Source organism: Prinia subflava, unplaced genomic scaffold (genome assembly GCF_021018805.1).
Source record: "Prinia subflava isolate CZ2003 ecotype Zambia unplaced genomic scaffold, Cam_Psub_1.2 scaffold_53_NEW, whole genome shotgun sequence".
In the NCBI taxonomy this organism is placed as follows: Eukaryota; Metazoa; Chordata; class Aves; order Passeriformes; family Cisticolidae; genus Prinia; species Prinia subflava.
Window position 1 is genome coordinate 227230 of NW_026961063.1, and position 24531 is coordinate 251760.

The 24531-nt window shown below is 65.8% G+C and overlaps 3 protein-coding genes across 3 annotated transcripts; all 3 read left to right on the plus strand.

The window, feature by feature from the left end:
• NXPH4 (neurexophilin 4) lies at positions 1-14137 on the plus strand. The gene is made up of 2 exons (XM_063425141.1): positions 1-395; positions 12723-14137. The coding sequence occupies exons 1-2, from the start codon at positions 342-344 to the stop codon at positions 13494-13496; spliced, it is 828 nt and encodes a 275-aa protein (XP_063281211.1). The 5' UTR covers positions 1-341; the 3' UTR covers positions 13497-14137.
• LOC134565528 (uncharacterized) lies at positions 4544-8261 on the plus strand. Its single transcript, XM_063425138.1, has 2 exons — positions 4544-7349; positions 7412-8261. Exons 1-2 carry the CDS (start codon positions 6980-6982, stop codon positions 7993-7995), a joined length of 954 nt encoding a protein of 317 aa, XP_063281208.1. The 5' UTR covers positions 4544-6979; the 3' UTR covers positions 7996-8261.
• A 2351-nt stretch (positions 14138-16488) lies between the features above and the next one.
• Positions 16489-24480, plus strand: SHMT2 (serine hydroxymethyltransferase 2). Its single transcript, XM_063425119.1, has 12 exons — positions 16489-16640; positions 18142-18339; positions 18428-18507; positions 19307-19507; positions 19597-19678; positions 20930-21052; positions 21162-21301; positions 21389-21554; positions 21638-21737; positions 22586-22741; positions 23318-23425; positions 24075-24480. Exons 1-12 carry the CDS (start codon positions 16617-16619, stop codon positions 24200-24202), a joined length of 1506 nt encoding a protein of 501 aa, XP_063281189.1. The 5' UTR covers positions 16489-16616; the 3' UTR covers positions 24203-24480.
• The last annotated feature ends 51 nt before the right edge of the window (positions 24481-24531 follow it).

Below are 24531 nucleotides of genomic sequence, written 5' to 3' on the forward strand. Positions count from 1 at the left end.
CGGGGGGCAGGATCGGGGACACTCCGGGATGCTGAAGGAGGCGGGGGGGTAGAACCAGGGGCACCCCGAGACTCGGGGAAAGAGGGGGAGCAGACTCGGGGGCACCCCGAGGTGCGGAGCTCTCCCCTCGTCCCTCACCCCGGTCTGTGGCGGAGCCTCCGGTGCGCACGGGGCCGGTGCGGGGTCCTGGCGCCCCCGGAGCCGCCCCCCCGGTGCCCCCCCGCCGGCCGGGATTGGCGGGGCCGCCGAGGCGCCGCCCGGCCCCGCAAGTCTCCAACTTTCTTCCCGCCGCCCCTCACCGCCGCCGCCGCCGCCGCTGCCGCCGCTCCCGGAGCCCCGCGATGCTCCGCCGCCGCCGCCTGCCCCTGCTCGGGCCCGGGCTGCTGCTGCTGCAGGTACGGGGCATCCGGGACCCCCGGCCCGGAGAGCCGCCGCCGCCGCGGGGCGTGCGGGGGTGCGCGGGTACCGGGCAGGGGGGCGATTACCGGGGCGGGGGGCGCAGTTCCAGAAGGGGGGAGCCCTGAATTGGGGGCGCAGCACAAATCCGGGGGAGGGGGCGCTGGGTCCAGACGGGGGTCGTGCAGTGAGGGGGGGGGGATCGGTCCGGGGGGGGGGGTCGTGCAGTGAGGGGGGTGCGGTCCGGGGGGGTTCGTGCATTGGGGGGGCTGGGGGGTGTCAAGCGCGACCCTGGGAGGGGTCGAGCAGACGCGGAGAGGGGGGGTCGTAGGGGATGAAGGGGAGAGTTGTATGGGGGGGGCGGCTGACAGGGGTTGCATATGGGGGGGTCCTGTCCCCCCCCCAAGTTGGAGGGACACGGGGCTGTCCCAGAGCTCGGGCGGAGTTGTGGTGCCGGGGGGAACCTCGGGGGGTCCCGTCGCCGCTGAAGCCCCTCCAGCATCCCCCCCCCCGCGGTTGCAGAGCGCGGGAGGCGCCGTCTGGCAGGTGCGGGGGGGGCAGCGAGACGGAGCCGAGCGTGAGCGTGGGGGCGGCCACGCGTGGGTGGGTCGGACCCTCTGCCTGAGGGCTCCGCGGGGGGGTCGGGGGAGCCCTCGTCCCGCACCCCGTAGCTGCAGCACACCTGGGGAGGGGGGAGCAGCGCGACTTCCCCGCGGTGGCAGTGTTGGGGAGCGAGGGGGGGTCCCCACGCAGGACTGGGGGGTCCCAGCTGTTCCCTGGTTCTGCCAAGGGCGTGAACCCCAAAACCACCTGCAGAGGCAACGCCTCATTCCTGTCCCGACTCCGTTCGGCCTCAGCCCCTGCACGGGGGGCTCAGCCCTGCCGGGGGGCTTCTCCCACCCACCCCATTCCCTCACCGTGTGCCCCCCAGCCACGGGGAGGACACACGGGGGTCTCGACCCCCAGGATAGGCCTGGGGGGCAGAGGGGGCTTTGCCTGTTCCCCCCGTTCGCCTGTCTGGGGGAGCTGAGGAGCGGCGGCAGCCGCAGAGACCCCCCCGCCTGCAGAGTCCCCCCCAAAATGTCCCCCAGTCCCAGATACTTGAAGCTTCCCAAGGCCACTCACCCCCGCGTGTCCCCCCTCTGCCACCTCCCCTTGGAGCCCCTCGGGGGGCTACAGCTGCCTCCGACGCCAGCGCCGTGGTGGTCAGGAGGGGGGGATGGAGCCCCCCCAGCCCAGCCGGGGGGGCCGGGCTCATCACCCAGCAGATCTGATTTCCTGACACTCCATTTTTACTTTCTGTGTTTCATGAATAAAATCAAACGAGTCAATTCCCTCTCGGGAATTGGATGCACATCAGGGACCCCCCTCCCTGCACCACCCGACCCCCCCAAGGCAAAGGCTCCTCCAACTTGGCTCTCCCTGGCACGCTGCTGCCCGAGTGGGGAGGGGGGGACGTGTGCCCGCGTGTGGGGGTGGCTCGGTGTGACCCCCCCTCCCCGTGTCCATCCATTGCAGAGCATCTGTCGGTGCTGGAGCTGCTTCAAGACAAATGGGTTTGTTTTGATGAAATCCGGAGCAGGGCGCTGCCCTGGCCCCCCCTCCCCGCCAGGCAGGGGAGGGGCACTGGGGGCTCAAAGCTGGGGGGGCACGGACATGGCCGGGGGCATGGGGTGGGCATGAGGGTGCGGGAGCCTCCTGCACAGGGGTGACCCCGGGAGAGCCCCAGACTCTCTGAGGTGGGGGTCCAGGACCTCGCCCCCCACCCAGGGCGGCGGGAGGGGCCGGGGTCTGCCCAGCCGTGGGCACACCGGGTGCCAGGGAAGGGTGACGGAGCCATTCCTGCCCCTCGGCTCTTCGGGCCTGCTGGGGAGAAACTTTCCCTGTCTCTTTTGGGGGTCAGCAGGCAGCTGGATGGGTGGGATGGGGGGGGGTCCCACTGGGTTTCCCCCAGCTCTGGTGGGTGCCTCGGACTGGGGCTCCCAGTGCTGCATCCCAGCAGGACTGTGGTGGGAGCACTGGGAGAAGGGGCAGGTGGGGCTGCACGCCCCAGGACAGCAGTGACAGCCTCGTCCCCGTGCAGGGGTGAGGGACCCCCAGCGTGTGGGACCCCCGGGGTGTCACCCCCTGTGCTGTGGGTTTGCTGATGGTGCCTGCTGGGTGTCACTGGTGTGTTGGGATCGAGCCTTACTGGGATGGGCAAACTCTCCCAGCCCAGTGGGTGCCTGTTCCCTCTGGGGAGGTGCAGACCACCCCTCCCTGGCCCCCCACCCTTCCTGGGCATTGCTGCGGTGGCGGTGCTGGAACAGGCAGGGGGACGAGCCCACCTCTGATTGCGAGTGACACCCCCCCCTCCCCAGCCTTTCCCAGGCTCCTGCGTTATTTTTATGCATTCCATTATTTTCTCTTCACTGAGCATTAAATCTTGGGGGTCCCCCCGGGTGGGGCTGGCCTGGCTCCCACCTCCTGAGGGTCCCCAGGTGCGCCCAGGACCCTCGGCTGGGCACAGCCGGATGGAGGCAGGGGGATTCCATCCTCATCCTCTGCATCCCCCAGGGTTCCTGAGAGGCAGATGCCACCCATGGGTGCCCCACGCCCTGGTGATGGGGTGACCCCCACCCAGTCCTGAGCAAGATTCAGCAGTGGAGGGGACGCTGGCCCTGGGTTGGGCAGGAACAGGCAGGAACACCGGGATGAAGCCACGATGGGATGGCCGAGTGCCACAGCAGGACCAGGACAGGGACAGCGGTGTCTTTCCTCTCACCCTGCTCCGTCCCTGCTGCCCTTGCCAGAATGTGCCCCCCAAACACAGCCCGTGCCTCGGTTTCCCTCCTTTCTGGCACGGGCAGGTGAGACAGCGGCTGTCTGTGAAGCACCTGAGTGCTGCTGGCAGCTTTTCCTTCTTGGATTAACCCTTTGCAGGAAAACCCTGCCTCGCTCTGCCGGTGGCCATGCCAGCCGGAGCCTGGTGGCCCGGGGTGCCAAACTCATCCACTTTGTCCCTTCCTTCGCCCTGCTGTCACCCCGGGGCTGTCTCCTGAGCTGCTGGGTGACAGATGGCTTTGCTCTTAGCAGATGCTGCCAGCCCTTTCCACGCAAGGACACCCCAATTCCCACCTCCCCTGCTCCCATTTTTGGGGGAAATTCACCCGGTTTGGAGCCGTGCATCACATCTGGGGCCAGAGGAGAGGATTTGCGGTTTGGGTGGTGGTGCTGCCCTGCAGCCCCATCCGGCCGGGGGTCCCTGGGGGTGCTGAGCTCCGGGGTCCGGCTGCAGCGGGCCGGTGCCCGGGGGGTGCCCGGGGGGCCGGGATCGGCTCCGTGCATCCCCCGGTGCCGCTCCTGCGGCTCCCCGAGCCGGCCGCCGTTGCGGCGGGTGCTGTGTGCTCAGCATGGCTGAGCTAATCTATCGCCAAACAAACACACACTGTTATTCCGAAAGAAGGTTTCCAAGCGACTCATTTCCCTTTTTTTAATAACTCTTCCCTCTGGTGCCCTTTGCACCCTAAGCTGGGAGATTCAATAAGGCTGGAGCCTGGAGCGTGGCTGGCGCAGCCTCACCGAGGAGGGGGAGCAGCGGCCAAGGAGGGGGAGCACCCAGGGGTGCCCCCCAGCCAGACCCACCCACCCTCGCGTTTCCCGGTGCCGTTCTGCCTCCAAGCCGGGTCCGGTTTTTATTGCTTTTTCCCCTCGCTCATGTTTTTAATTGTCAGTTTTCCGCCGGGGACTGGCGGAGGTGGCCGAGCCCGGATGGGGGGCGAGGCTGGCGCTCCCCCCTCTGCGCCAGCAGCCCCCAGCTGAGCCCCCACCGCTAATCACACCCTTGCCAATTAACACTCCCGGATTAATGACTTTGCCCGCTCTTTCTGCATCCACAGCTCCTCCTCTCAGGGACCCACGGTCCCCGCAGCCGGTGGCCCAAGCTCGGGGGGTGACGCCGCGCTGAGACCCCCGCAGCTGGAGCCCCCTCCCACCCCCTGCCCTGGCCGAGCTCCAGCCTCGCCGCGGTGCCTGGCTCAGCCTTGGCGCTCTAGCGCTGGAGGTAAATGGCCCAGGAAAGATGAAGCTTCCTCTCCCGCCGCTTGGATTGCTGCTGAAGGAATAATCACGTCCCCGTGCCCCCCTCCCCGCGCCTCTCCCTTCAGCCCCCCCTCCCCGCTTTTTTTTCCCTGTTGCAAAAGGAAAGTCATTGTGGAGGAACAGAGCAGAGACGCGAATCAATCCCAAATCAATTCCCGCTGTGCACAGATCCCGTGTGACCCCCGGGACCGTCCCAGCTGATGTCACACTGGGGGAGACCCTCTCTCATCGCCCCCTCGGGCACGGGGCAGCGGAGCCTGGGGCTGCAGCAGGCACAGCAATGCTTCACCTGGCACCTGCGAGGGGCTGGAGCCTGGGCTGGGGGATGGTGGGTGAAAAGCGGGGCTGAATTCAGCCCTGGGGGGCACGAGGAGGGTCCCAGGGGACCCTGAGCTGCAGGGACACGCTGTCCCCTGCTCCTGGTGGCAGCCACTGCCCGGCAGCGGGGGGTCGTGGTCCTGGTGATCCCAGAGGAGCTGCGGTCCCAGCGATGCCCTTGAGGGTCCCCAGCGCTCCTGGGGGGTCTCTTGGACCCCCAAACTTGGAGGGTTTCAATCAAAGTCCACTGCAGGGGGGTGTAGGGGACAGCCGTGTCTCTGCTGCTGTCCCCCACTTCCCGAGGGGAACAGATCCCAGCCAACACCGGGAATGTCTGGGGGAGATGTGGGGGTCTCACCGAGGGGACAGCCCCGAATTTACCCCCTCTGTGGTGACCTTCTCACGGGCCCTGTCTCATCCAGGGGGGGCTGGGAATGCGATTTATGATCCCGCCTGATACGATCTTATAAAATTTCCCGGGCACACTCGAAATTACATTTCCATAGCTCAGGAGCAGCGATCTCTGCGCGCGCCAATACCTGCCACTTTTATGGCTACATTTATTGCAATAATAAAGTGAAATGGTGAGGCGAGGGGTGGGGGTGGCTGGGGAGGGGGAGCAGCAGGGCAGAAGTGGGGGCTGCATTGCTGAGGGCGTGGGGTCCCCCTGTTTTGGGGGGACTCGGGGGAAGCTGCTGCTTCTCTGCCCTCACCTGCTGAAGAGCTGGAAGAGAGGCAGAGGGAACCCCACAGTCTGTTCTGCTGGGGGGAAACTGAGGCACGACTGAGATTGGGGAGCATCCTGGGGGGCATCCCTGGCACTGGAGATGTGGGAGTGACCTGGCAGCTGTCCCTGCCCTCTGCAATTGTCCCCACACGCTGTCCCCATGAGCTGCCCATGTCCCCACATCCTGCGCAGCGTCACCGGGGGTGACCAGGAGGAGCCCCCACCCCGGTGACCCCCAGGAGGAGCTGGGTCTCTCTGAAGTCAGCCAAGGGGGTTCCAGGCCTCAGGTCAGCTCAGGGAGGTGCTGGGTGACAGATGCCACATGTCCCTGTCCCCCGCCACCCCCATGTCCCCTCTCTGCTGCCTGCTGCTGCCCACCCGCCCCTCTCCCCCTCCTGCTCCGTTTTTCTCCTGTTTTCCCATTCATTCCCTTTTCTCCTCCAGCCCAATGAGTCACACAAGCCCCGAATCCTTTGCCTGCTGCCATCTCCTCCCTTCTATTATATTTTTTTCCTTTGCTCTTAACAGCACTTTCCTTTTTCACCCGTGGGGGGAGAGGCTCAGGATGTACATTTTTCCCGGCTTCCCCCCCTCAGCCACCTCCCAGCTCCTGCCTCACCGTGAAACCCTTAAAAGTAATAAATAAATAAAACAACGGCTGAGGAAAGAAAAGGCAGGAAACGAGTGACAGGGAAAAGGAACCAAAACGAAAGAAAGAAGGAGGAGGGAGAAAAAAAGTCCTACTCGGGCTATGAAATATTTATTAGCCAGCGCGTGCCGAGCGCGTTAATAAAGCTGCAGCATTTGCATATTTTTTTCTGTCAGCGAGGAGCGAGGTGTCTGTTTGGGGGGTGGAGGCACAGCTGATCCAAAACCAACACCCCTGGCCCCGTGAGGGTCGTGGTTCTGCTCGAGGTGACACCGGGCAGCACGTCGGTGTCACCAGCAGGACCTCGGGCACACGGCTGCAAGGACCCCGTGGTGGGTTTGGTGGGTTTGGTGGATTTAGTTGGATTTGGTGGATTTGGTGGGTTTAGCTTTGGTGAGCTCGTCCAGGCTCTCCTCTGGCTGAGGAGGTGCTGGTGTCAGATTCACGTGTCCTGATGCTGGGGGTGCCCATCCCAGTGTTGGGGTGCCCATCCCAATGCTAGGGGTGCCCATCCCAGTGCTGGGGGTGCCCATCCCAATGTTGGGGGTGCCCATCCCAATGCTGGGGTACCCCTCTCCCAGTGCTGGGGTTGCCTATCCTGATGCTGGGGATGCCCATCCAAGTGTTGGGGTGCCCATCCCGGTGTTGGGGGTGCCCATCCCGGTGCTGGGGGTGCCCATCCCAGTGCTGGGAGTGCCCATCCCAATGTTGGGGTACCCCTTTCCCGGTGCTGGGGTTGCCTATCCTGGTGTTGGGGGTGCCCATCCCGGTGTTGGGGTGCCCATCCCAGCGCTGGGTGTGCATGGCCAATGTTGGGAGTGCCCATCCCAAAGTTGGGGTACCCCTTCCCAGTGTTGGGGTTGCCTATCCCGGTGTTGGGGTGCCCATCCCGGTGTTGGGGTGCCCATCCCAGTGCTGGGTGTGCATGGCCAATGTTGGGGATGCCCATCCCCGTGCTGGGGGTGCCCATCCAAGTGTTGGGGTGCCCATCCCGGTGTTGGGGTGCCCATCTCGGTGCTGGGGTTGCCTATCCTGGTGCTGGGGCACCCCTCCTGGTGTTGGGGGTGCCCATCCCGGTGTTGGGGTGCCCATCCCAGCGCTGGGTGTGCATGGCCAATGTTGGGAGTGCCCATCCCAATGTTGGGGTACCCTTTCCCGGTGCTGGGGGTGCCCATCCCGGTGTTGGGGGTGCCCATCCCGGTGTTGGGGGTGCCCATCCCGGTGTTGGAGTGCCCATCCAGGTGCTGGGGGTGCCCATCCCAATGTTGGGGTACCCCTTTCCCGGTGCAGGGGGTGCCCATCCCGGTGCAGGGCGTGTCTTGCTCCCCTGCCCACCACCCTGTCAGGGGCTGTGGCCGCAGCAGCGCAGAAGGGGCAGAGGAAGGACAGAGGGACACTTGAGGTGGCCTCAGAGCCCCTCTCCAGGCAGGATCCATCCAGCTGTCACTGTGATGGGACACGTGGCAGGGTGGCCATGCATGGGTGTGTCCTGACTTGTCCCTGTGTGCCACCTCTTCCCCTGTCCTTTTGCCCTTCCTCCTTTGCCAGTATCTCGACTGGGAGGGATCAGGTGTCACCTCCCCAGTGCCCCCAGTCCCCTGCTGCCAGCCCAGCAGCACACCAGCCCTTTGTCCTGGCACCAAGTGCTCACCAGAGTGGTCACTTGCAGCTCAGTGTGGCAGCAGCACGGCCACACTGTCCCCAGCTGTCCCCAACCGTCCCCAACCTGTCTGGTGGGGATGGGGACAGCGTGGCTGGAAGGATGGGGACAGCCACAGGGATAGGGAACGAGCTGGCACTGGGGATGGGGACAGGGAGGGAATAGGGACTGGGACAGACTGGTGGTGGGAATGGGGACAGGCTGGCTGCTGGAACTGGGGCAGGCTGACTGTGGGGACAGGGACAGGCTGGCAGTGGGGATGGGGACAAAGTGTTGGTAGAGATGGGGACAGGCTGGTGGCATTGATAGGGACAGGCTGGCACTGGGGATGGGGACAGGCTGGGTGTAAGGATGGGGACAGGCTGGTGGCGTTGATGGGGACAGGCTGGGTGTAGGGATGGGGACAGGCTGGTGGCATTGACAGGGACAGGCTGGTGGCATTGACAGGGACAGGCTGGCAGTGGGGATGGGGACAGGCTGGTGGCATTGATGGGGTCAGTCTGGCAGTGTTGATGGGGACAGGCTGGCAATGGGGATGGGGACAGACTGGTGGCATTGACGGGGACAGGCTGGGTGTAGGGATGGGGACAGACTGGCAGTGTTGATGGGGACAGGCTGGCAATGGGGACGGGGATGGGCACACATGGTAGAGATGGGGACAGGGTGGCAGTGGGGACGGGGGCGGGCGCACAGGGAGCACGGGAACGCCACACCCATGCAGGTGCATGTCACCGTGCGTGTGTCACCATGTGTGTGTCACCGTGCATGTACACACACAGACGTGCCCACAGGGCCACGCAGGACACGTGGAGCCGTTTCTGCACACCCAGCTGCGTGTGCAGCACCCGCTGGCATTCCTTGCACTACTCGGGCATGCAGGTGGAACACACACGCAACACCTGCGGCACCCATGGGTGCACACACTCACCCAGACACTCGGGAACAGCCAGCCCGGAGCTCTCCACGCTCCCTCGCCCCCGCGCAGCTGCTCAGACACGCCTGGGCTCGCCGGGTGCCTCCCGCAGCCCCGCGGAGCCCGGCGCGGCACCGCGGCACCGCATTAGCACCCGCGCGGCGCCGGGAGATAAATGGGAGCTGTCACAGGCACCTTGTTTGCTGCTAACCTTTGGAAATGCCACGGCGCCCCGGGCTGCGTGTGCCGGGGGGAGCGGGCCCGCGGGGATTGTCGCTCACCACCTCCAATTAATCTCCCCGCGCTAACGAAGGCGCCGGGGTGACAGGGGAGAGGCTGGGTTGACCCTGAGCCCGTGGGGAGAACAGGAGACCCCCGAGCAGGGGAGTGGTGATCGTGAAGCCAGCGGACCCCGCCAAGGGGTGGGGACAGGATGGGGACAGGGGATGGGGACAGGCTGCTGGGAGGGACAGGGACAGGCTGGTTGTAGGGACAGGGCGCTGGTATTAATGGGGACAGGGTGGTGGTAGGGACAGGAACAGGCTGATGGGCATGGAGACAATCTGGCCATGGGGACAGGGACAAGTTGGTGGTAGGGATGGGGACAGACTGGTAGTAGGGACAGGGACAGGCTGGTGGTATTAATGGGGACAGGGTGGTGGCAAAGACAGGAAGAGGCTGATGGTGGGCATGGAGACAGACTGGCCATGGGGACAGGGACAGCCTGGCCGTAGGAATGGGAACAGGTTGGCAGTAGGGATGGGGACAGGCCTGGGATGGGCTGGTGGTGGAGATGATGAGGCCTTTGCTGGTGCTCTGCTCCCCCTCAGTGCTGGCAGGGCTGTTCTGCCCTCAGCCTGCATCCCGTCATTCCCAGCCCCTCTCTCGGGGTGCTGGAGCTCATCCCAGCCCACTCCAGCACTGCCAGGCCCCCTGTCCCCCTCCCACCACTGCTCTGCTCCCTCCACCAAGGTGACCGAGGGTCTCAGGGGAGCAGCTGACGGCGCTTGGCCCCAACAGCAAATGGGATGTGAGTGGCCATCACTGCCGGGCCTGACAAACCAAATTGATGCCGGCACCGAGAGCCTTCCCGGTCCCTCTGCAGCTGCCTCCAGCCCTTCCCGCACCCTTGCCTGGCTCCCTGTGCTCACGGGGGGGTGGCACACGGTGCCTGCGGGCACACAGCAGCCCCACACGGGTACAGAAGGGCACACGAGGGGCTTGAGAGCAGCTAAACCACGGAATGATGCTGTGGGGATCGTGAGGAGGATGAGGAGGGGCACAGGCAGGTGGGTGAGGAGGGGGACAGTGGCATGAGGATGAGGAGGGGAGCAGCAGGGATGGGGAGACCCAGCAATGCACGTGACAGTGAAAAAGAACCATCTCAGGTACCCCGTGCGTGGTAGCAGAGCCCCTCACGGCCCTGCCTGGCACTGTCCACGGGTCCTGGTGAGAACAGGGTGGGAGGGGGCCGGCACTGGGACCCCCCCCCGCACCCACAACTCACGTCCAGCAGGTTCAGGGGCACGTGCGTGCGGCTGCACCCCGACGGCACAGCAGGAGCATTAATATTTAACGCGAGGTGTACGGGACCTGCCCTGAATGCCGACAGCGCTGCCAGGGCGGCAGGGGGGTGACCTTGGCTCCCCCTCGGTGCTGGCGTGGCGTCCCTGGCCCTGCTCATCCCTGCCCGGAGCCCGCCGGTTCCGAGCCCCGGGCTCAGCGGGGGCTGCGAGGGTCCCCCCGCGCTGCGCCGGTGCCGCAATCGATCGGCCCGGCTGCATCGCAGCCGCTGCCCTGCTCTGCAATTCCCTTTCATCCCCCAGCAGCTCCTGCCGAAGGACTGGAGGGGTTGGGGGGCTGCCAATCTGGCCTCTCGCCCGCAGGGGCTGGGGCACCTCTGCTCCTGCAGGGATGGGGGGTGTTTGCTCTGTCCTGGTTCTGTCCCGCACCAGCCTGGCCTGGGGATCTGCAGCCCCCCGGGGGCTCAGAGGGCGCTGCCAGTGTCTGTCCCCCTCTGCTCCCACCGTGTCCCCTCCCCACTGCCTGCCCATCCCTGTCCCTTCCCTGTCCCTCCAGCGATTCCCATCGTAGCCTGCTCCAATCCAGTCACATCACGCCCCCCTCATCCCTGCACGGGATCGTGGCGAGGGGGGATTGGAAAAGGAAACTGAGGCAGGGGAGGAGGACACAGGCACCTGCGGCACTGCTGGGGACCGGCCTTGGCTCCCAGCCCTGGCTGAGATGGAAATCCAGCGCAGAGCTTGGAAACCTCCAGAAATCCTTCCCGGTGGTGGGGGCTCAGCAGGATGCGCTGCTGTGCCCATTCCCCGCGGGCTGCAGCCCCCAGCCCCTCACCGTGGGTGCAGAAAGATTTGGGGGTCACCGGTGCCCCTCGGCTTCCCCACAGTGGGGTGTGAGGGATCCCAGGCCTGACGGATGGAGAGGGGGAGCGGAGTTGGGGTGCGGGCACCACCCCTCTCCCAAAACCGCAGCTCTCTCGGCTGGGGGTGCCCCTCTCCCGCTCCCCTCGTTATCTCGGCATCCCGGTCCTGCCCCCCCTCTCTGGCTGGCGAAGGCGCCCGGCTTTGAAGCTGCGTTGAAATATAGATAAGGGCGAAGGCAGCGGCTGCGCTGGGAAAGAGCCGGGGGGAGCGGGGGGCTGGCCGGGCTGGGGGTGCAGGGGTGGGTGCAGGGGTGGGTGCTGAGCTGCGGCTCTGCACTGCACACCCGGGTACCCTGTGATGGGCTGGAACACCCCAAATCCCTTTCCCACGGACACACCGGGGCGGAGTGCCCTGCCCTGGGTTCCTCTCTCTGGTGCAGCATAATCGGAGCAGATTTAGGAGCTCAGCCTGGTACAGCTCGGGGGGATCCCAGGGATGGATCTGGCTCAGCAGGGAGGGTGGGGGTCCCTGGCTGGGCTCCCCCTATTGAGAGAACCTGCACTGAGACCTGCCTGGCCATGGGGGAGCGGGCATGGGGGGCTCACCCCTCTCTGATGGGGCTCATGGGACCCCAAACATTCCTGATGGGGATCATTCCCAAGCAATAAATGGCATCAAGCCCTTCTGTAGGGTGAGGGATGCCAGGATGAGCCCCCAGCAATGACAGAAGCCATTCCCTAGACGAGAGCACAGCCCTCCACGCTCCCCCCAGCCCCTCCAGCTGGTGCCTCTGCTCACCACCCCCTCCCCACTCCCCCTCCCTCGTTCCCCCCGCGGGATCCAGGTCATCCAGAGCAGAAACTGCCGGAGCAGCCAAGCACCTGCCAGCTCAGGGCGACAGTGATTGACGAGGCCGGGGCTGCTGGAGCAGCATCCTGCGTGCCCGAGCAGCTGGCAGGGCAGGAGGGCACAGCAGGCACCCCGGGAGCAGCAGGATGAGGGATGAGGGCACAGGGTGGGCAGGGGGATGAGGGACAGGGGACACGTCCCAGTTGGGGTCTCAGGCTAGGGCTGGCATCTGGCTCTGCTCACCTGGTGCCCAGGTGTGGGGGGGCCTCGGGAAGGGGCTGGTGTGGTCTCGGCCTGACTGGTGCAGGCGTGAGGATGAGGAGGGAGGGGTAGGTAGGAGGATGAGGAGGGTACAGGCAGAGGGATGAGGAAGGTGCAGGAGGGAGGATGAGGAGGGAGGGGTAGGTAGGAGGATGAGGAGGGTGCAGGCAGAGGGATGAGGAGGGTGCAGGCAGAGGGATGAGGAGGGTGCAGGAGGGAGGATGAGGAGGGTGCAGGCAGAGGGATGAGGAGGGTGCAGGAGGGAGGATGAGGAGGGAGGGGTAGGTAGGAGGATGAGGAGGGTACAGGCAGAGGGATGAGGAGGGTGCAGGAGGGAGGATGAGGAGGGTGCAGGCAGAGGGATGAGGAAGGTGCAGGAGGGAGGATGAGGAGGGAAGGGTAGGTAGGAGGATGAGGAGGGTGCAGGCAGAGGGATGAGGAAGGGCACAGGCACCGTGCAGTCTCTGCCCTCTCTCCCCCAGACGGTGTGTGCCGGCGGTCACGTCGCCAAGACCTTGGGGTACCTGGACATGGGCACCTCCAGCCTCCTCAAGGATGTCCCCTACGGCACCCTGAAGCCCCCGGTGCTCGACCCCGGGCGGCTGATCCCGGCAGAGCCCCCTCGGGGCGCGGGGACACCGGCGGGCGCCCCCCGGAGCCCCTGGGACTGGCAGAAGAACCAGACGGGTGGGGAGCTGCCGAGCCCCCGCGCCCACCGCAAGCCCACCCTCAAATCGAGCCGCACCAAGAAGATTTTCGGTTGGGGCGACTTCTACTTCAACATCAAAACGCTCAAATTCAGCCTCCTGGTGACGGGGAAAATCGTCGACCACATCAATGGCACCTTCAGCGTCTACTTCCGACACAACTCCTCCAGCCTGGGCAACGTCTCCGTCAGCATCGTGCCCCCCTCCAAGGCGGTGGGCTTCGAGGTGTTGGTGCCCGGCCCCCCAGCTCTGCCCAGGCCGCTGCCCCCTCCCCAGCAGAGCACCCTGCCCGAGGGGCGCCCGGCCAAGGCGCTCAATTGCCACGTGGAGTACGAGAAGACGAACAGGGCGAGGAAGAACAAACCGTGCCTGTACGACCCGTCCAAGGTGTGCTTCACGGAGCACACGCAGAGCCACGCCGCCTGGCTCTGCGCCAAGCCCTTCAAGGTCATCTGCATCTTCATCTCCTTCCTCAGCATCGACTACAAGCTGGTGCAGAAGGTGTGTCCCGATTACAACTTCCAGCACGACAACCCCTACTTCGGCTGATGAGATGGGTGGGGGACAGGGGAGGCTGCAGGGTCCTGTTGTCACTCAGGGCTCTCTGTCACCCCCACACCGGCCCCCTCTTCATCACTGGAGCATCTCCGTGCTGGGTTGTGGGACAGCCGGGGGTCCTGGACCCCGCCCATGACATCCCATCACTGGGATTCAATGGGTCTGGGGGTTGCAGGTTGCCCCCCAAAATGCCATCCCATCCCTGCAGCACCCCTGCACCACCAGTTCTGGGGGTCCCACCCTTGCACTGAGACCCCTTCACTGAGTACCCCAAAATGGGGTAGAGCCGGTGCTGGGGGTCCTGGACCCCCCCCCACACTGAGACCCATCACTGGGGTACACCCGTTCCTGGGGGTCCCCTCCACTCATTGAGACCCCATTCTGGGGTACACCCATTCCTGGGGGTCCCCTCCACTCATTGAGACCCCATTCTGGGGTACACCCATTCCTGGGGGTCCCCTCCACTCATTGAGACCCCATTCTGGGGTACACCCATTCCTGGGGGTCCCCTCCACTCATTGAGACCCCATTCTGGGGTACACCCATGCCTGGGGGTCCCAGCCCCCTCACCCACTGACACCCCATCATTTCAGCACTGCCTGTGCTGGGGGTCCTGGACCCCCACCCATTGAGACCCCCCCCCACCCACTGAAAACTCCATCAGGCCCCACCCGGCGCCACATCGGGTACAACTGGTGCTGGGGGTCCCGGACCCCCACCCACTGAGACCACCCCCCTCTGCACCTGGGGGTGCAGGCACAGAGCCCCCCACCCCCTCCAGCATTGCTGGCAGTGTGAGGGTGCCCTGGGGGGCACAGCCCTGTGTGATGTCACCTCTGGGGTGTCACAGGTGGCACAGGGGGGCAGCTCAGGGTGCTCGAGGTGGGGGCGCACCCCTCACCCCATCCTCTGGGGGGGTTTGGTCTCTCTGCAGCCTCCCAGCCGTGCACACGTGTGTGTGTGTGACACACATGTACCATGAGTGTGCAAGGGCCCCACCCAGGCATTCTGGAGCCCCCCCCCCCTCCACTGGCCACGCTCCGGTGCCACATCCAAGCCCCCGGTGCCCCCTGGACCCCCCTCCACCTCCATGGGGGATCCCCCTCCACCTCCATGGGGGACCCCCCTCCACCTCCATGGGACACCCCTCCATCTCCATGGGGGACCCCCCCTCCATATCCATGGGGAACCCCCCCTCCATATCCATGGGGAACCCCCCTCCACCTCCATGGGGACCCCCCTCCACCTCCATGGGGGACCCCCCCTCCACCTCCATGGGGGACCCCCTCCACCTCCATGGGGGACCCCCCCTCCATCTCCATGGGGTCCCTCCCCTCCACCTCCATGGGGGACCCCCCTCCACCTCCATGGGGACCCCCCAGGTGTGCAGCCCCTCCACCCAACGCCAGGTGAGGAAGTGCCGGGTGGCGCTGAGGGATGCGATGGGGGCGGGATCCCGGGGGGTGCCCCCTCCTGTCGGGGAGGGGCTTCTTCATCTCTTTTTTTTTTTTAAAGAAAATTAAAATGGTAAAAAAAAAGGAAAATAAAGAAAAGCTTGGGGAAAAAAAATAAAAGGAGTTTGTTGATCCTGACCGGGGATGAGGGGACAGCGAGCAGGCGAGAACGGCGGGATTAGGAATGGGGGATGCAGGAAGGAGGGAGCTCCCAGAATTTGGGATGGGGAGGATGAAGGGATGAGAGACCCCGGTTTGGGGGGTGAGCAGGGATGGGGAGACCAGGGTAAGGCGTGGGGGGAGGGATGGGGGACCCCGGGCTGGGGAGAGGGGGTGGGAGAGATGGGGGACCCCAGGATTAGGGGACCCCAGGATTAAGGATGGGGTATGAAGAGTTAGGGGACCCCAGGATTAGGGATGGGGGACCCCAGGATTAGGGATGGGGGGGTGCAGAGACTGGGGACCCCAGGATTAGGGATAGGGGACCCCAGGATTAGGGATGGGGGATGCAGGAATGGGGGGTGCAGGGATGGGGGGTGCAGGGATGGGGGACCCCAGGATTAGGGATGGGGACCCCAGAATTAGGGATGGGGGATGCAGGGATGGGGGGATGCAGGGATGGGGGGGATGCAGGGATGGGGGGATGCAGGGATGGGGGTGCAGGGATGGGGGACCCCAGAATTAGGGATGGGGGATGCAGGGATGGGGGGACACAGAGTTAGAGGACCCCAGGATTAGGGATGGGGGGATGCAGGGTTAGGGGACCCCAGAATTAGGGATGGGGGGTGCAGGGATGGGGGGTGCAGGGTTAGAGGACCTCAGGAGTGGGGATGGGGGGTGCAGGGATGGGGGACCCCAGGATTAGGGATGGGGACCCCAGGATTAGGGATGGGGGGATGCAGAATTAGAGGACCCCAGGATTGGGGATGGGGGGTGCAGGGTTAGGGGACCCCAGGATTAGGGATAGGGGACCCCAGGATTAGGGATGGGGACCCCGGGATTAGGGATGGGGGATGCAGGGTTAGAGGACCCCAGGACTGGGGATGGGGGGTGCAGGGATGGGGGACCCCAGGATTAGGGATGGGGGGATGCAGAGTTAGAGGACCCCAGGATTAGCGATGGGGGGGATGCAGGGTTAGGGGACCCCAGAATTAGGGATGGGGGGATGCAGGAATGGGAGACCCCAGGATTAGGGATGGGGGATGCAGAGTTAGGGGACCCCAGGATTGGGGATGGGGGATGCAGGGTTAGAGGACCCCAGGATTGGGAATGGGGGACCCCAGGATCGGGAATGGAGGACCCCAGGATTGGGGATGGGGGGTGCAGGGATGGGGGATGCAGAGTTAGGGGACCCCAGGATCGGGGATGGGGGGTGCAGGGATGGGGGACCCCAGGATTAGGGATGGGGGGTGCAGGGATGGGGGGTGCAGGGATGGGGGACCCCAGGATTGGGGATGGGGGGTGCAGGGATCGGGCTGACCCCGGTGGCGGGGGGTGGGGGAGGGGTGGCACCGCCACTTTCCCGTCGGCCCCCGCGGCTCCGGTGGCTCCGCCCTCCCGGCAGCGCGCGCGTGGGGGCGGGGCCAGGCGGGGGCCGGCACCGGGACCGGGACCGGGGCCGGGACCCGGCCGGGACCCACGTGCAGCGCGGACCGAGATGTGGCCGCTCCGCCTGGGCAGGGTGAGCCTGGGGGCTGGGAGAGGGGCCCGGTGCCCCGGGAGGGGGCGGTCCCCGGTTCCCGGTAAACGTCCCCGGTAAGGATCCCCGGTTCCCGCATCCCCCGGTGCGCGCCGGGCGCTCGGGCCACGGTGTCTCCCGGTGCTCACAGGGGTCCCGGTGCCCGGGGTGGGGACAATCCCGGTACTCGGGAAGGAGACACCCACTGCGGCCCCCGGTGCACGGGAAGTCCCGGAGGGGGTGTCCCGGAGCCCACGGAGGTCCCGGTCGCCGGGGGAGTTTCGGTTCTCGCAGGGGTCCCGGTGCCCACAGTGTGCCGCAGCCCCCGGTGCGCGCAGGGGTCTCGGTCCCCGCCGTGTCCCGGTCCCCAATGGGGGCTCCCGGTGCCCGCTCCGGGAGGGGGTCCCGGTGCCCCGGGGCTCTCCCCCTGTGCACCCCTTCCTCCACCCTCCATCCCCCCGGTCTCAATTCCACCCCGCTTCTCCTCCTCGCCCCTGGCCGGGCACCGGGACCCCCATCCCGGTGTCGTGTGTCCCCCCCTACCCCAGCCCGGCTCCCCCCCCCCTCCCTCCCCCGCCGCCGCCACCGCGGACTTTGCGTCCGTCCCAAAGTCCCCGGGGCCGGGACAGGCACCGGCACCGGCCTTGGCCCCTGCCCGGTGCCCGCGGCCCCGCGGGTGATGCAATGGGGCGGCCGCGGTTACATCACCCGGCACCGGGGCGAGGGGGGCACCGGGGCGAGGGGGGCACCGGGGGCCCCCCCTGTTTGTGCAGGGGGCAGCGAGGGGGGCTCTGCGAGGGTCCCCCCACAACCAGGGGGGTCCCATGGGTGAGAATCCAGGTGTGCACCTGAGCTTGGGGGGGATCCCCGTGTGCCTTGTGGGGTGAAGTGGATCCCCAAGTGTTTTGGGGGGTCACTGTGTGGCTTGTGAGGGCTTTGAGGGGGTCCTCACGTACCCCGTGGGGTCCTTGGGAGGATCCCCATGTGGCTTGGGGGTCCCCTTGTGCCCTGTGGGAACCTTGGAGGGGTCCCCACGTGCCCTGTGTGGAGCTTAGGGGTGTCCCCATGTGTTTTAGGGTGACCATGGCGGGGTCCCCATGTACCCTGTGGGGTTCTTGGGAGGATCCCCATGTGGCTTGGGGGGTCCCCATGTACCCTGTGGGGTCCTTGGGAGGATCCCCATGTGGCTTGGGGGGGTCCCCTTGTGCCCTGTGGAGAGTTTTGGGGTGTCTTGGGGGTCCCCTTGTGCCCTGTGGGAACCTTGGAGGGGTCCCCACATGCCCTGTGTGGAGCTTAGGGGGGTCCCCATGTGCTTTAGGGTGACCAGAGGGGTCCCCACGTGCCCTGTGGGGTTTTTGGTGTCCCCATTTGCCCACCTTGCGGGGTGACACCGGCGACAGGACACAGAACACGGGGATGTTTCACCTGCCACTCTCACCTGCGGGTCTTGGAACGGGCTGGGGGGGTTCCAGGGGTCACAGCCTGTGCCCCCCTCTCTGTGCAGACCCTGCAGCGATGGGGGGGCCGGGTGGGCACCGGCAGCCAGCGGGCACAGCACGGCCCCGCCGCCGCCGCCGCCGCCGGGCACAGCCCCGGCTGGACGGGGCAGGAGAGCCTGGCCGAGAGCGACCCCGAAATGTGGAGCCTGGTGCAGAAGGAGAAGGATCGGCAGTGCCGGGGGCTGGAGCTCATCGCCTCTGAGGTGGGGGTCTGGGGGGCTTGGGCAGGGTGTGGGGGTCCCCCTGCTTAGGGGGGTTTGGTTCTCATTCCCATCCACCTTTTCCCCCCAGAATTTCTGCAGCCGGGCGGCGCTGGAGGCTCTGGGCTCCTGCCTCAATAACAAATACTCGGAGGGGTATCCTGGGAAGAGGTAAAGTGGGGAGCGGGCTGGGGGCACTGGGGTTCAGCTGGGATTCAGGAGACATCCAGGGGAGCCCTGGGGCAGGACTGAGGTGTCCCCAAGGTGTCCCTGAGGTGTCCTCGAGGTGTCTCTGAGGTGTTCCCTGAGGTGTCCCTGAGGTGTCCCCGAGTTGTTAATGAAATGTTCCCTGGGGTGTCCCCGGGTGTCCCCGAGGTGTCCCTGAGGTGTCCTGGAGGTGTTCCCTGAGGTGTCCCCGAGGTGTCCCTGTGGTGTCCCCGACGTGTTCCCAAGATGTCCTTGAGGTGTCCCCACGGTGTTCCCTGAGGTGTTCCCTGAGGTGTCCCCGAGGTGTCCCCGAGGTGTTCCTGAGGTGTCCCCACAGTATCCCCGAGGTGTCCCCGGGGTGTCCCCGGGGTGTCCCCGGGGTGTCCCCGAGGTGTCCCTGAGGTGTCCCCGAGGTGTTCCCAAGGTGTCCCCAAGGTGTCCCTGAGGTGTCTCCTGAGGTGTTCCCTAAGGTGTTCCCCGAGGTGTCCCCAGGGTGTCCCCAAGATGTCCAAGCTGTTCTGTCCAACCCCTGCCCCCCTCCTCTCGGTGTCCCAGCGTGTCCCAGTGCCAAGGGAGGTGCCCAGGGCTCAGGGCAGGGGCAGAGTGTTTCCTCCACAAGCCGTCTGTCTGTCTGTCTGTCTGTCTGTCTGTCCATCCATTTGTCCACTGGCTGCTCCCAGCAGGGTCTGCCCTCTGCCCCGAGTCTCCCATGGGGGGGGGATGGCAGTGAGGCCCCCCAGGTGACCCTGTCCTGTGTCCCCAGGTACTACGGGGGTGCCGAGGTGGTGGATGAGATCGAGCTGCTGTGCGAGCGGCGGGCGCTGGACGCGTTCGGCCTGGACCCGGCGCGTTGGGGCGTCAACGTCCAACCCTACTCCGGCTCCCCGGCCAACTTCGCTGCCTACACGGCCCTGCTGCAGCCCCACGAGCGCCTGATGGGGCTGGACCTGCCCGACGGGGGCCAGTACGTGGGGACCGGGGGTGGGGGACGTGGGGGACGTGGGGCTCGGTGTCCCCCGGGGGTCCCGGCCTCACCCCGTGCCTCCCCCGCAGCCTCACGCACGGGTACATGAGCGATGCCAAGAGGATCTCGGCCACCTCCATCTTCTTCGAGTCCATGCCCTACAAGCTTGATGTGAGATTTGGGGCAGGGGCTGGGGGAAGGGAGGGGCTGTGGGGGAGGGGTGAGCCCTGAGGTGTCCCCGAGGTGTCCCCGAGGTGTCCCCCGAGGTGTCCCCAAGGTGTCCCCCGAGGTGTCCCCAAGGTGTTCCCTGAGGTGTCCCCCGAGGTGTCCCCGAGGTGTCCCTGAGGTGTTCCCTGAGCTGTCCCCGAGCTGTCCCCGAGCTGTCCCCAGGGTGTCCCCGAGCTGTCTCCAAGGTGTCCAAGCTGTTCTGTCCAACCCCTGCCCCCCTCCTCTCGGTGTCCCAGCGTGTCCCAGTGCCAAGGGAGGTGCCCAGGGCTCAGGGCTGGGGGCAGAGGGGTTCCTCCACAAGCCGTCTGTCTGTCCGTCCGTTTGTCCATTTCCACAATGACCGTGCTGGCTGTCCATTTCTGGACTGACTGACCAATCTGTCCATCTGCCCTGGGCTGACTGACCTGTCTGTCTGTCTGTCTGTCCCTGGACTGACCAATCAGCCTGTCTGTCTTTCCTTGGCCTGACTGACCAATCTGTCTGTCTGTCTATCCCTGGACTGACTGACCAATCTGTGTCTGTCTGTCTGTCCCTGGGCTGACCAATCAGCCTGTCTGTCTGTCCTTGGCCTGACTGACCTGTCTGTCTGTCTGTCTGTCTGTCCCTGGGCTGACTGACCAATCTGTGTCTGTCTGTCTGTCCCTGGGCTGACTGACCTGTCTGTCTGTCTGTCTATCCCTGGACTGACTGACCAATCTGCCTGTCTGTCCCTGGGCTGACTGACCTGTCTATCTGTCCTTGGCCTGACTGACCAGTCTGTCTGTCTGTCTGTCTGTCTATCTATCCCTGGACTGACTGACCAATCCATCTGTCTGTCTCTGGACTGATTGACCTGTCTGTCTGTCTGTCTGTCTATCCCTGGACTGACCAATCAGCCTGTCTGTCTGTCCCTGGGCTGACCAATCAGCCTGTCTGTCTGTCTATCTATCCCTGGACTGACTGACCAATCCATCTGTCTATCTCTGGACTGATTGACCTGTCTGTCTGTCCCCTGGACTGACTGACTGACTTGTCTGTCTGTCTGTCTATCCCTGGACTGACTGACCTGTCTGTCTGTCTATCTGTCTATCTCTGGACTGATTGACCTGTCTGTCTGTCTGTCTATCTATCCCTCAACTGACTGACCAATCTGTCTGTCTGTCTGTCTATCCCTGGACTGACTGACCTGTCTGTCTGTCTGTCTGTCACTCCCAGCCCGCCACAGGACTGATCGACTACGCCCAGCTGGAGGTGACAGCGCGGCTCTTCCGTCCCCGCCTCATCATCGCGGGCACCAGCGCCTACGCGCGCCTCATCGACTACGCCCGCATCAGGAGGGTGCGTGGGGAGGGGGCTGGGGCCGTGGGGAGGGTGCTGGGACCCAGGACGAGGCTCTGGGACCCAGGACAGGAGCTCTGGGGCCACCAGGTGACCGCCGTGTCCCCAGGTGTGCGACGAGGTCAAGGCGTACCTGTTGGCCGACATGGCCCACATCAGCGGGCTGGTGGCCGCCAAGGCCATCCCGTCGCCCTTCGAGCACGCCGACGTGGTCACCAGCACCACGCACAAGACCCTGCGTGGCGCCAGGTGAGACCCCCGGGGGTGGCAGCTGTGTCACTGGGGGGGTGGCGGTGTCCCCTGGGGAGGAGAGGTGACAGCATCTCTTGTCACCAGGTCGGGGTTGATCTTCTACCGCAAGGGCGTGCGCTCCGTGGATAAGAAGACGGGCAAGGAGACCCTCTACGACCTGGAGGACAGGATCAACTTCTCCGTGTTCCCCTCGCTGCAAGGGGGACCCCACAACCACGCCATTGCTGCCGTGGCTGTGGCCCTCAAACAGGTCTGTGCCGGGTTAAGGGTGGCACAGGGGGGACAGGGGGGTGACCTGTCCCCTCTGTGCTGACGCGGTGTCCCCGCTGCCAGGCCAGCTCGCCGGCGTTCCAGGAGTACTGCCAGCAGGTGCTGAGGAACGCCAAGGCCATGGCACAGGCGCTGCTGCAGCGTGGGTACACCCTGGTGTCAGGTAATGCTCCTGGGGACAACGAGGGCTGTCCCTGCTGCTCTGGGGACAAGGAGGGCTGAGCTGCTCTGGGGACAAGGAGGGCTGTCCCTGCTGCTCTGGGGACAAGGAGGGCTGAGCTGCTCTGGGGACAAGGAGGGCTGAGCTGTGCTGGGGACAAGGAGGGCTGTCCCTGCTGCTCTGGGGACAAGGAGGGCTGTCCCTGCTGCTCTGGGGACAAGGAGGGCTGTCCCCGCTGCTCTGGGGACAAGGAGGGCTGTCCCCGCTGCTCTGGGGACAAGGAGGGCTGTCCCCGCTGCTCTGGGGACAAGGAGGGCTGTCCCCGCTGCTCTGGGGACAAGGAGGGCTGTCCCCGCTGCTCTGGGGACAAGGAGGGCTGTCCCTGCTGCTCTGGGGACAAGGAGGGCTGTCCCCACTGCTCTGGGGACAAGGAGGGCTGAGCTGCTCTGGGGACAAGGAGGGCTGAGCTGTGCTGGGGACAAGGAGGGCTGTCCCTGCTGTTCTGGGGACAAGGAGGGCTGTCCCTGCTGCTCTGGGGACAAGGAGGGCTGAGCTGTCCTGGGGACAAGGAGGGCTGTCCCTGCTGTTCTGGGGACAAGGAGGGCTGAGCTGTGCTGGGGACAAGGAGGGCTGTCCCTGCTGTTCTGGGGACAAGGAGGGCTGTCCCTGCTGTTCTGGGGACAAGGAGGGCTGAGCTGTGCTGGGGACGAGCGGCTCCGCTCGGGCTCAGGCCAGCAGTGGGGCGTGCAGGAGGAGTGAGGCAGAACAGGCAGCGCTGCAGAGCAGCAAAAAAGCTGCAGAGGGGCCTGGGGGTGCTCAGGGATCCTCACCCCGTCTCCTTTGTTCCCCAGGTGGCACCGACAACCACCTGGTGCTGGTGGACCTGCGGCCCAAGGGCATCGACGGGGCACGGGCAGAGCGGGTGCTGGAGCTCGTCTCCATCACCGCCAACAAGAACACGTGCCCGGGGGACAAGAGCGCGCTGACACCCGGGGGGCTGCGCCTCGGTGAGCCAAGGGTCCATCCCTGGCATGGGCGTCCACCCCTGGCGTGGGGGTCCATCCCTGGCATGGGGGTCCACCCCTGGCATGGGGATCCATCCCCTGGCGTGGGGGTCCCCCCCTGGCGTGGGGGTCTATCCTTGGCGTGGGGGTCCATCCCTGGCGTGGGGGTCTATCCTTGGCGTGGGGGTCCATCCCTGGCATGGGGGTCCACCCCTGGCGTGGGGGTCCATCCCTGGCGTGGGGGTCCATCCCTGGCGTGGGGGTCCATCCCTCGTGTGGGGGTCCATCCCTGGCATGGGGGTCCATCCCTGGCATGGGGGTCCATCCCTGGCGTGGGGGTCCATCCCCTGGCGTGGGGGTCCATCCCTGGCGTGGGGGTCCCCAGGTTTTCACCCCACAGCAGCCCCGCTCTGTTTCACCCTTCTCTGAGGTCTCCCAAGTGGGAATTCAGAGCTTGTTTTGGCCCAATGGGCCCCAGTGAGGGGCTGGGGCTCAGGGCACTCCTTGGGGGACCCAGGGAGTTTTTTGGGGGGCTGGTGCCCCCACAGTGGTGCCATCCCTGATGGGCTCCATCCCCAGGTGCCCCCGCGCTGACCTCCCGTCACTTCCGCGAGGAGGATTTCCAGAAGGTCGTGGAGTTCATTGATGAGGGCATCACGCTGGCCCTGGACGTCAAGAGCAAAACCAGTGAGTGACTGGGGGGGCCTCTCTCTCTGTTTTCCCCTTCCTGGGTGCCCCTCAGCCCTTCTCCCCTTGTGGTGCCAGTCCTGCTTCCTGGACTGGTGCCAGTTTTGGTCCCCTTGCGGTGCCACCCCTGCTCCCCTTGTGGTGCCAATCCTGGTCCCCAGACTGGTGCCAGTCCTGGTCCCCGGACTGGTGCCAGCCCTGCTCCCCTTGTGGTGCCAGTCCTGGTCCCCAGACTGGTGCCAGTCCTGGTCCCCAAACCGGTCCCAGCCCTTCTCCCCTTGTGGTGCCAGCCCTGTTCCCCTTGTGGTGCCAGCCCTGCTCTCCTTGTGGTGCCAGCCCTTCTTCCTGGACTGGTGCCAGTCCCGGTCCCCTTGTGGTGCCAGTCCTGGTCCCCAAACTGGTCCCAGCCCTGCTCCCCTTGCGGTGCCAGTCCTGCTTCCTGGACTGGTGCCAGTCCTGGTCCCCTTGCGGTGCCAGCCCAGCTCCCCTTGTGGTGCCAGCCCTGGTCCCCAAACCAGTGCCAGCCCTTCTCCCCTTGTGGTGCCAGCCCTGGTCCCCAAACCGGTGCCAGCCCCTGCCGCAGGTACCCGGGCAGGGATGGAGCTGCCGTGGGGCTCTGCCCTCCTCACCTGCTCCCTCCCATGCCCAGGTAAGCTCCAGGACTTCAAGACGTTCCTGCTGCAGGACGCGGAGACGCAGCGGCGCCTGAGCGAGCTCCGCCAGCGCGTCGAGACCTTCGCTCGTGCCTTCCCCATGCCCGGCTTCAGCGACCACTGAAAGGGGGGGACACCCCTCCTGCCAGGCTGGGGTCACTGGGGGGGCCAAGGAGAGGCTGAGACCCACCCTCTGCCTTTCCCCCTCCCCTTCTCCCCCGTGATCACCTTTGGGTGCTGCGTCCCCCGCGGTGGGGGCGGCGCACGCCCGTCCTGCTCAGTGTTAGGGTACAGAGAACCCCCCCAGACCCTGCTTGGGGTGGGGGGCACTGCTTGTTCCAGCCTCATCTTGCACTTTTCTATGGGGAGGGGTTGCTAATAAAAGTGGGGGCAGAGCCTGGAGCTGCGTGGGGGCTGTGCTGGGGGGCAGAGGGATTTTGGGGAGGGGTCCCT

Coding starts and splice junctions, on each gene's coding strand:
- SHMT2 (XM_063425119.1), top strand. CDS start 16,617: ATGTGGCCGCTCCGCCTGGGCAGG. Junction 22,742..23,317: donor ACCCGGGGGGCTGCGCCTCG/GTGAGCCAAGGG, acceptor CTCCATCCCCAG/GTGCCCCCGCGCTGACCTCC. Junction 23,426..24,074: donor GGACGTCAAGAGCAAAACCA/GTGAGTGACTGG, acceptor TCCCATGCCCAG/GTAAGCTCCAGGACTTCAAG.
- LOC134565528 (XM_063425138.1), top strand. CDS start 6,980: ATGTTGGGAGTGCCCATCCCAAAGTTGGGGTACCCCTTCCCAGTGTTG. Junction 7,350..7,411: donor TGCTGGGGGTGCCCATCCCG/GTGTTGGGGGTG, acceptor GTGCCCATCCAG/GTGCTGGGGGTGCCCATCCC.
- NXPH4 (XM_063425141.1), top strand. CDS start 342: ATGCTCCGCCGCCGCCGCCTGCCCCTGCTCGGGCCCGGGCTGCTGCTG. Junction 396..12,722: donor CCGGGCTGCTGCTGCTGCAG/GTACGGGGCATC, acceptor TCTCTCCCCCAG/ACGGTGTGTGCCGGCGGTCA.